This window comes from Phalaenopsis equestris, unplaced genomic scaffold (assembly GCF_001263595.1).
Source record: "Phalaenopsis equestris unplaced genomic scaffold, ASM126359v1 Scaffold000803, whole genome shotgun sequence".
In the NCBI taxonomy this organism is placed as follows: domain Eukaryota; kingdom Viridiplantae; phylum Streptophyta; class Magnoliopsida; order Asparagales; family Orchidaceae; genus Phalaenopsis; species Phalaenopsis equestris.
This window is the reverse complement of record NW_018165243.1, coordinates 791549-802977: the sequence shown is the minus strand read 5'-3', so window position 1 is coordinate 802977 and position 11429 is coordinate 791549. Positions and strand designations below refer to the sequence as shown.

Sequence of the window (11429 nt, the reverse complement as noted above, 5' to 3'; positions counted from 1 at the left end):
TTTTTATTATTATTATTTTTTTTTGCTTTTATTTTAAAAATATTTATAGAGTGCATTTATTACATATTTTTATTTTAATTATAATTTTTATTTTCAAAAATAATTTAGTTTATTTTTAAAAACAGACAAGCCAAGGCTCTCAGAGCCCTGCATGTCTCCTCTTAACCCAAAGTAAAGGTCTTACACATTAAAATACTTCTTTATGTTACCATATTAAAAAATGAGATCCCTTAATATCTTATTCTCTTATTATTATAGAGCAAAATTTACATATCACACAATGCTTATATACTTTACATGTCTAATATAAAACCTTCCATATTTTTCTTTATCAAAGACTTTAATATCACAAACAAAATATATATATTAAAAGATATAAAAGATGTATTTTACCAATAAAACCTCATTACTCATGACAATTTTAGTGTGCCATTAGAAATTAATATATTATATAGGTCTATAATAAAATTTAATTATTAGATATATATAAATACATCTGATATTTATGTAAATCCCTCCATGACCACTTTCTTGAATTGCAAAAGCGCAGCATGATAATAAGCTACTACATGAAGATGCATACATAAGGCATGCTTGAAGTGAAGATCTGAAGCTCACTTGTAAAGCTCTTCCCTGTTCTAGAAAGGAGAATTTATTACATGCGGCGGCCGCAACTCCGGATGACAGTTCAAATGGGTCACTGTGAGTTTACAGTAGCATGACCACATCCAGACTGTCGTCCGATAATTTTTACTCATGAAGGATGCCAGTTCTAAATAAATCTAAAAGCACAAATGTAATTTTAAATAAAATCAGTCTGACAACGTATTTCATGGCAAATTTCTCCATCGCATTCATCATGAAACAAAAGGCAATTGCAACACATTCTATCGAACCAGTTGCCATAAATTTAAAAACATTCAGCTGACGCAAAGAGAGATGAGTGATTCCGGAGCAGAAAACGGTGAGAGAATTAGAACACAACCGTATCCAGCATTGTACCCAGCGTCTGGACTATATTGGAAGACATTAGATTGGACACATGCTCCTCCAAATGCTTCTTTGCGTCTTGCCTGCCCACATTGGCGATGGCCAATTTCTCCGGAGGCAGTTCATCCTCCTCTTGGACTGCTTTGTTATATTTTATAGCTAAGTTCAGCATCTCCTGCTCAATGCCACAGTAACAGGGGAAATTAAAATGGAAACTGTCTGTTATATTTGGGTTGAGAAGAAGAAGACAAAAGTCTAACAAGAATCCCATTGATGTAACTTACCTTCACCGTTTGCTCATTGGTTGTTGAATGGGCGTCAAATCGTCGCAACGTTAAGCCGTCTGTCCATTTCTTCTTATGCAGATTCAGAAGCATTTTTTCTTCGAGCTCGTTTTTCCGATAGTTGATGGCTATAGAGTAGTAGTGCCGGTTGAGGCCATGAATGAGAGCCTGAGAATCAATCAATGGAAAGGAGTTAGATTTGGATGATTAATGAGATGGAATGCATGAGAGGCAAATAAGACCTGGATGGAGGGTTTGTTGAGATGTCCCAGGTTGGAAGTGGTCTGGCGAGGCTCTTGGCCGAGCATCATGGTCTGTGGGTTGATCAAACGAAAAGCATCGATCACCACCTTCCCTTTAACACTCTGGATGGGGTCGACCACAACAGCAACGGCTCTAGGATTCAAGGCTTCAAAGCTCTGAATGAATAACATCATTCATTTACATCATGGGCCGATACGTGAACAGTTATAGAAATCTAGAAACGCAGCCTTAAGTAGGCAAATATTTCTCAAAATGACCTGCCTTAAGTAAACCAATCGAAGACCATCTGACAAACTCATGACACCATGAATCAAGCTAGCTGGAAGACTAATCCTAGTTAGACAGATTATGAAACCTACATGGTGTGATAAAAAAAAATCATTTAAAAACTACAACTTTTCCATGTTCCGGAATAGAGATGTAGGACAGTTAAAAGGACGAAGACTTCCAATACATAGATAGAATGATATGCAAGCTGAACCATAAAAAAATTGCACTTCATACGGCACATTTCATGATTTTAACCAAAAAACACGCCGCAATTTTATTACGATGAATTTGACATGCCTTGGGGGTTCTATTTATAAAACTCAAAATAAAAATACACAACCTATAGGAATAGACCCAAAAACAGTAGTGTTTCAATGTATCCAGAGTGCTCTGAGCATGTGCATGGAGGCGGTTTCGAACTATAGCAGCAAATACCAGTGGTCATAAACCAGTGAAAAGCCACCAACGGTGGAAAAACAAACCATAGAGGCATTAACGGCTGAGGCATTGAGAGAAAACCAGCTCAAAATGCAGCCAAAATGAGCGCAGAGAGAATGCATAGTTGTGGACAGTTGAGTAACAATGGAGAGACTTCTCAAAATAAAGAGAAGGCGTCTGTGCTGTATAGAAGCCAACAACATATGCATATTTTACATAGAATAACTAAACAACAAAGTGCAATAATAGAAATCATTATAACAAAGAAAACAAAGTGCAGATAAATCCTTTCAGTATAATGATAACTATGAAGCGATACACGCGGGCGCACACATTTTGAAATTTACATGCAATTTTTCCATTCCAATGGAATCTTTTAAAAGGTTCGGTTATTCTCACTAAATAAGACTAATTCAGTAGCAAAACAGCGCCTAACAATTGACATGAAAATCTATGATTGCTAAATGAGTTCAAATGTATGCTACAACGAAGCAAATCCACAACATATGACAAGCACACCTGCTGGGTGTTAATATCAACGCCAGAGAGCCAACAACCAAACCCAGGATGGGAATGGTACCACCCTACCACCATTTCAGGCCTGCAAAATGATGATAAATAAAAATTGTAGCCATATCTGAAGGTGGAAACAAGAGTTCGATAAATGAAATTTTAAGCATAAAATGTAAGTTTAAGGAATGCAGTGAGAAGAGAAGAAACATCAATAATTTTAAGAAAAAAAACAACTAAAGCTGAATTATACAGGTTGGTCGACTAATTAAAACGTTGAAATAAGTATATGCATGACATTAGCATTGTTCTTGATAAAAAAAACAAATAATGCTAAAATTCAATTGAAATGCCCGATATGATGCCTCAAACTATACAAGGAAATAATCAAAAAAGCAAATTGTGGTTGTATGAACCACCAAATTTCCAGGATTAAAAGAATAAACTAGAAAGAACCTAATCAAACTTCATTTCATCAATATGACCATGGCCAGCAGCCTAATTTTAACTTTAACAGTTTGAAGTTGTCTGCACAAATCTTACTCAATTCTTTCTACTAGTACACAATGGTGTTAACTACAAATAATATAAGCCAATTGTGCAAATTAAATCCATACTCATTCTGATAAAGGAATCAAATAAATAAATACATTAAGTGGGGTCCACCATAATTATTGTTTTTGTTCTCTTGTATTTGGTTTGTGTCTTGAGGTATATAAATGACCTCTCTGTTAAACTTGCTGGTAGCTTGGTTTAATCAATTAATGCTTTTCTTATTCCCCCTTAATTCTACTTCCGCTCCTTCACTGTCTTTCCACTCTTCTCGCTTTCTTCTCGTTTCATGGTATCAGAGCCTAATTAGGCATCGCCGCCATGGATGACTCCGGTATGCCCCAGATCCACGAAGGATTGACCACACTCAACATCGAAACTCAAATTCTTCCCTCGTTGAAGTTCTTGATGGCAAATCTGAAGTCGATGGTCAAATTTGCATTAACTGCTGGAGACCCCAAATGATCAAGATTATCAAGGCCAATGGGTTCTTGGGCTTTATTGATAACACTCCACCTGCTCCTGAGATTGTCGCCGAATCAGGTATTTGTTCGATAAACCAAGCCTACACCATCTGGACTTTGATCGATCAGAACTTTTAGCTGCTGGCCTATATTCCATTACGTCTGCTTTTATTTTGCCATATGTACTGAATTTAGACAGATTTTATGAAATCTGGACTGTTTTGGAGAAATGATTGCAGGCAACCAATCGTTCAAGGGTCATTCAATTAAAGAGTGAATTGTACAATGTGTCAATGCAAAATATGACTAAGTCAAAATATGATGCAAATCAAATCATTAGTGAACAACATATCTTTACATCTTGAAAGGTCTACCACCCTCTTATCAAGCATTCAAGACTGCTATAAGGACCCAACCGGCTCCTATCAGTCTTGAAAATCTGAATTCCCTCATATTCAGTGAGGAAATAAACATTTCCTTTGAGTCCAAATCTGAAAAGATTGAACCTGATTCTCAACTAGCTTTATATATGCACAAAGGGAAGGGCGGATTTTACAAGAACAAAGGAAGTAATGCAAATCAATCATGAAAAGTGGTCAAAATCCTTCAATTGTTCAGGCAAAGAAACCGGGATCCATCGCTTGTCAAATACGTAATAAACCTGGACACATAGCTCTGAATTGTTGGCATAGACTGCATGTAATTATCAAACCAAGAACTTAGCTGTTCCGGCACCCTCAAACACTCATATGGCTTACTCTCTGCCTCCAATCCATCGGTTAAAGTTGATTGGTTTCTTGATAAAGGAGGTACTTCACATTTGAGAGCTTCTTATAATCATTTGCAGTTACCTGAACTATATCAAGGACATGAGTGTGTGATGGTTGGCAATGGCAACACCATGTCCAATCAACATTCAAGAAACGACATTCTACCTACACTCAATCGTAAGCTAATTCTCTCCAAATTATTTCACCTCCTCAAATTTCACATAACTTATATCTATATCTCAGTTGGCTCGAGAAAATAATTGTATAATTATTTTTTATGCTAACAGATACCAAATAAAAGATCGAACTACCCATCAAATTCTTCTTCAGGGTCCGTGCACTAATTGATTGTATCGGATCTCCACTAACACTCAAGCACTTGCTATTGTCATTAATCCAGAACAATGGCATAAAAGGCTAGGGCATGCTAATGAACAAATTATGCAACTCATAGCCAAGCAACAATCAACCCTACATATTCCGATAGAGTTTTCTTTTGGCACAACTTGTACTACTGCAAAATGTCATCACATTCCGTTAGATAAATCTACTAGCACTCAATGTAATCCATTAGCTCTAATACATTCAGATGTATGGGGTCCATCCCCAACGGTTTCCAATCAAGGCCACAAATACTATGTGCTAGTTGTTGATGATTTTACCAGATATACCTGGCTTTATCCTATGATAAGCACATCTGAAATAAATCAACATTTTCTCAAATTCAACAAAGAAGTGAAACTTCAGTTCAACCAAAGGATAAAAATTGTCAGAACTGATAAAGGTGGGGAATACACTGGCCAAGAATTCATATATTTATTAGCAACTTATGAAATTATTCACCAAACAAGTTGTCCCGATATACCTCAGCAAAATGAAATTGCAGAAAGGAAGCGCCGACACATTATGGAAACAACTAGAGCCTTGTTGGCTGATTCTTCTATACCACCATCTATGTGGCTTGAGATAGTACTTACAACAACTTGATTGATCAACCGTTTACACTCCAAAGTTACAGCTCACAAGTCACCTTATCAACTTCTCTATGGTTCAATACCTGACTATGGTAATCTCAAATCATATGGGTGTCAATGCATCCCTTGGATACCTACAGTTAATAGAAGAAAACTTCAACAACAATCTCTAGCTTATGTATTTTTGGGTTATCCAACTCATGTATAAGGCTATAAATGCTTTTGACCCAACCACAGGTAAGATGACAGTCTCTAGACATGTTCTCTTCTAATCGTCTATCCTTACATACAAGTCATACAAATTGATTCTATTACTCCAAACTTCTCCAACTCTTCTCCACTAACTTTCTTACCCACATCTACTCTCCACCAACTCCAACCCAGTTACCCCTCTCGGGTTCAATACCACCCGACACCCAACCCAGACATACTTCCCGCAGCTAACCCAATCTCTCCTACAACTCATGATCACTTGCCTGCTACACCCGCCCTCAATCCAAATGTTTCATCCAAAATACATTCTGCTCCATTCAATCGCCTCCCAGACCTCCCTGGAAAACAATCCTGCACCGTTACACTTCCACCGTAACCTTCCACCACAGCATCATCCCATGGTCACAAGGTCTCAAATCGGTTCTTTACCTCCAAAAAATATCTTTACTCACTTACATGTTGCACCCACTGAAACTGAACGTAGAACATACAAGCAAGTAACTAAGCATCTTCACTAGAAGACAGCAATGGAAGAGAAACTTCATGCACTCCAAAAGCAAAACACTTGAAAACTAGTTCCCTCGCCTACTGATCATTATGTACTTGGCATAAAATGGACCTACATAATTAAAAGAAACACAAATGGATTTGTGGCTAGGTTCAAAGCACGAATACTTGCTTTGGGTTACCAACAAGAATATGGACTCAAGCACAAATACTTGCTTTGGGTTACTACACATATATGGCAAGTTCAACTTGTCCTTCAAAATATCCAAAAGATTTCAAAGTGCTCGGGTATGACCCTGGCCAAAATACCTACAATCAGACTACTACTTATTCTTACTCTTCATTATCAATGGAAAGTAGTTCAAATGGATGTATCTAACACTTTTCTTCATGTTCAGTTGCAGGAAACTGTCTACATGCATCAACCACCAAGCTATAAGGATCCCACATATCTCTCTTATGTCTGCCAATTACAGAAACCTATCTATGGCCTAAAACAGGTTCCCAGAAAATGAAATTACACATTTACCACCATCTTATTAATTTTGGGTTTCATGTTAGCAATGTTGGTCCATCTCTATGCATCTACCATCACAACTCTCACCGTCTTTATCTTTTACTATATGTAGATGATATACTCTTGACATGGAATAATGTAGACCTCATCTAGCAACTTCAGCATCAATTCCCAATGAAATTTCCGAACTCCGTAACTACCTTCTTGGGTATCAATATTTCCACTGCTTCGTATGGATATAATCTCAATCATACAAACTAACCTAAAGCTATACTAAATAAAGTGGGCATGAAAGATTGCAAGTCATTACCGAATCCCCAAACTGTCACCACCTAACCATCCACAGACTAATTTCTTGCAAATAGTTTCTTTACTTAAACATACTGTTCACAATATTAAAAAAAAAATACTCCCAAGGCACTCGATTTTAACCGTCATGCTAAACCTCTAAAAGCTATATACAAATCAATATCCATATTCTTTTGTATAATAAATCCAAGACACTTAAACTTTGCACACCCAAATATCACTTTATTTTGTATTATATTGATTAACAACTATTAATATCACATCCACTAAAATTGTAATATCAAACTAAAGCCTTTATTCCACAAATTCTAAGTATAAATAATTATTTTAACTTTCTACTTTTACTCACACATACCACATCAAATAGAACTATGTCAAACGTAACAAATGAACACCAATGCATATCAATTCAAGCATCATTTGCGGCTCTCTACACAACCAATACTGACAATTACGGCCTAAATATGACCTCAATATACTCTTGATGTACAATAAACTCTTTGGTCATTTTGAAACTGCTTCAAATACTAGTCAACATTCCATCACTCATATCTTTAATCACTTTACCATAACTTTGTACACAAAATTTCCATTAATGCAGACCAACTCAATTAGTGAAATACATCTTCACATGCCTTCTTAAGATCAATTAAAATACACACAATGACAATTTCTTTGCTCAACATTTTTTGTTGATTTTGTTAAGATAAAAATATCTTCCTTGACAAATCTTTTTAGAATGAAACCAATTGATTAATCAAAATTGCTGAAATTTTCTATGAATAACTAAATTTTTTGATTTTCTTAGAATAAGCATGATCTTAAATACCTACAATATCCTTAAATATTAGCACTAAAATACTTCATCTTCATCATTCAGCATCATCTTAATCTCCAATTTTTGTTGAAAATATCTTAAACAAACCATTATGACATCCCATATATCTCTCCAAATTTGCATAGGTATCTCTTTGAACCTAAAACCTCCAGTTTATGAATCTTCTTTTGATCTAACTTCTTTTTTTTTTATTGGTGGAGCAACCTATAAAATAGCTCATTATTTTGTTTACTACACACTTCTAGAATATTCATCCTGAAGACTCTTAATTATTTGGAAGTTTACATACATACCACGCAATTCTTATGTATTTACATTTCTAACACTTAAACTTCATATTTACACATATAACATTTTGATGTCATAAACCAATACATGAAAGGTGCATTTAATTTTAAGAAGTTAATAATGATGACATTTTTTATGTAATGTTAAAGTATTGAGTGTTATAATTATAACTATGAAAGTTTGGGTGTTATATATGTAATTACATAAGAATTGTGTGATATTTATTTAAATGCCCATTAATTATATTTCAAATTAGCATTTTTATTTTTCCTTGATAAACTAATTTTTTAAGTTAGATCGTATTATCTTTTATTCTAAGGCATCTAGCTTGATCGTCATCTCTAGACCTCCTAACTTTTGCCTTGGATGTTTTTCTCTCTTTCCTCCTCCCTTAATATTAAAGATATTGTATAAGTAATCAAAACTAATAGCCTTTGCTTTGCTAGCATTTCCTATTTATAAGAATACTGATTTTAATAATCATTTATCCATCGATAGTATCTAACTTTTTTCATTCTTTAAAACACATTTCTTTTATTTAATAACCTTTTACACCACCTTGCTCTATTAAGTAGTAGCAACTATCATTACTAAAATATGATTCATTTAAAAAATAACCAAAAACTTCTCTACCGTTCTTAAAATATGATTCATTTAAAAAATAACCAAAAACTTCTCTACCGTTCTTCTTGATATTGTAAGCTACATTACAATTGGCTCAGTTAAATAATTCCAATTTACCACTCCTAACAACATATCATAAGAGCAATTTTTCATCTTTCAAATTTAACCAACTCATCTTAGAGAAATTATTTCTTCTGATCACTTTTTATAATCTGAAGACTTGCAGCAATAATACTACTCGGTTTTTCATGGTAAAACTCTTTTTTGAAATCATCTTTCAAATATGTTATAAATAAAAAGAATGTTAATTTCTTCATCTCATAAATGAAAAAATAGGTACTCTATTAGTTGCAAAATACCTTTTAGGGATAACTAGTCACCCAAAAAAGAAGAGCTTCTTGTTTCTTTTTCTTGTCATCAGAGAAAAATATGTATTCTAGTTAAAGACTCGAGATGTTGCAGGAATGAATGTTCATTAGCAGTGCTCATGACCAAATTGAACTGCTATGAATCGATACATATCAAGATGATGTATGAGTGTAATGATACCTTCAAAAAGTAGTTATTGGATTAGTGATATCTTCGCAAACCTCTTTGTTGAGCTTATAAATGTATGCCATTAGGACCTAATTCAAGACCACGAATACAACATATGCTTTTGACCACAAGTCCAAACCTCACGTCTAATTAAACTATTACCATCCAAGCAATTTTGAATATTTGCAAAGCACACCAATAGCAAATGCAAAAGCTAATGGAACTTGATCTCAAGAGAAAAAAAAATGTAGAGAAACTTAATTACCTCAAGAATGGAACGTAAGAATTTGAACTTTTCGTTCTCCGTATGCACTCAACGAGCTACTTCCTTGTCCAGCTTGAATTTCCTAATCTCTTTACCACAATATCACTTCTATTTGTAGCATTTTTTTTTCTAATGCTACCTGTAGCACAATCTAATTATTCGGTCCAACGAATATCACAGTACACTTCTACATATGACAACTGTTTCTACCAGAAAGTCTTCTTCATTATGGCATCTTTCTAACAGTAAGAGCTCAGCTATAAATAATGAAACATAATCTAATAACTTTCCAGAAGAAAATATCATGAGGCCCGACAAGAGATAAGATGGTGGAGCTCTTTCTTGAACATTGTTTATACGTCATTCAGCTCCATAGCAACTTTTCCAAAAGGAGCTAAATCTTCCAACTAGCATCAATCCTATGTCTTCCATGGTGCATTTTAATCATATCTCCAAGTGACAAGATCAATGATAATAATGATATTGACAATATTAATAACACAAATTACAATAAGAATGTTGAAAAAACAAAATTGAAGTGCATGAAAGCCTAAATGAAAAAACTGGCCTCTTTCCAAGACTATTTTAATATCAAATGGACTTGATTCGAGTACGATTGCAACCAGTTTCTAGCAAGACTCCAAGGACGCACCGCCAATGGCATACAAGCTTTCTTAGGGATCCACCGCAGATGGACTATGGTATAAAGTTTTTCTTTTACCCATGCAAGTTCATCTAAATTTATAATTTTGCATTGCGGACAGAATATAAAATACAGGGAGGAGATGAACCGAGAATGTTTGGGGATCCAAAAAACGAGCAATGATGGCAAGGGCTTAAAACCTTCCGGTCTGCTTCAGCATATCGAGCATGTTGGTCTGGAAGACGTGATCGACGGCCTCAACACTGACTCCAGTGCCGCTCTGAGGCATGGCGAAGACATCGACCACTCGAACGGTATATTCATCCACGAATTCTCCGAGCATAAGCCCCATCACCTCCATGGGCACACCCGCCCTGCCTACAATAATTAAACACGTAGGAAAAATTAGATCCACAGATAAATCCCAGATCCTACCAATCAATGCTTGGCAGATGAACTAAATCGTCTTACCATGCTTAAGCATCTTGAGAAGAGCAAGCGATGAGATGTAGACCTGCTCGGATGAGTCGAGGAGAGGAGAATCGGACGGCGGGTGGCCCATCCCTCCGGCCCCAGAGAATATCCGGTGAAGCCTCTCCATTATAAGGGACTATTTGGTCGCCGGTTTTGAGCAGGATCTGCACAGGATTTATGCTGAATTCTGTCAAACGGCAAAAGCGAAATACCGTTGGAAGACGGATTTGAGGGATTTAGATAAGCAAAAGCGGGAGGGAAGGAGGAGAAAGATGGAAGTTTTGGAGGTTTTTGTTGCGATCCCGTCGCCTGTCAGCTCTAACAGGGACTTGTATGGCGAGCGCTCGTTTACAAAGGCGATGGTTTTGGGCTAAATCGGTAGACGGGGAGGACGTCGGGAAGGGTTCCGAGCGGGAGAGAATGGAAAGGGAAAGATGATTTGGGGACTTCAATTTGATTTTATTTAAGTTAATTAATTTGATTAATAATTAATCATTAATTAATATGTTTTCAATTTAATTATAACTAAATAAATTCAGATATAGTTGTTTAATTATTAATTAATAAAAAATTTAGATATTAAATTTATTTATTTTAATAAAATTATAATAATTATCTATTGTTTTAATAAATAACTAATAAATTATTAATTAATGACTTTAAATTATTATTTAATATAACTAATTTACTAAATTTCT

General features: G+C 35.3%; 1 protein-coding gene across 1 annotated transcript; it reads right to left on the bottom strand.

The window, feature by feature from the left end:
* Window positions 1–777: 777 nt before the first annotated feature.
* LOC110031369 (26S proteasome non-ATPase regulatory subunit 14 homolog) lies at window positions 778–11175 on the bottom strand. Its single transcript, XM_020734539.1, has 6 exons — window positions 10729–11175; window positions 10458–10635; window positions 2766–2847; window positions 1517–1693; window positions 1275–1442; window positions 778–1165 (listed from the first exon to the last, which is right to left on the bottom strand). Exons 1-6 carry the CDS (start codon window positions 10856–10858, stop codon window positions 974–976), a joined length of 927 nt encoding a protein of 308 aa, XP_020590198.1. The 5' UTR covers window positions 10859–11175; the 3' UTR covers window positions 778–973.
* Between the last annotated feature and the right edge of the window lie 254 nt (window positions 11176–11429).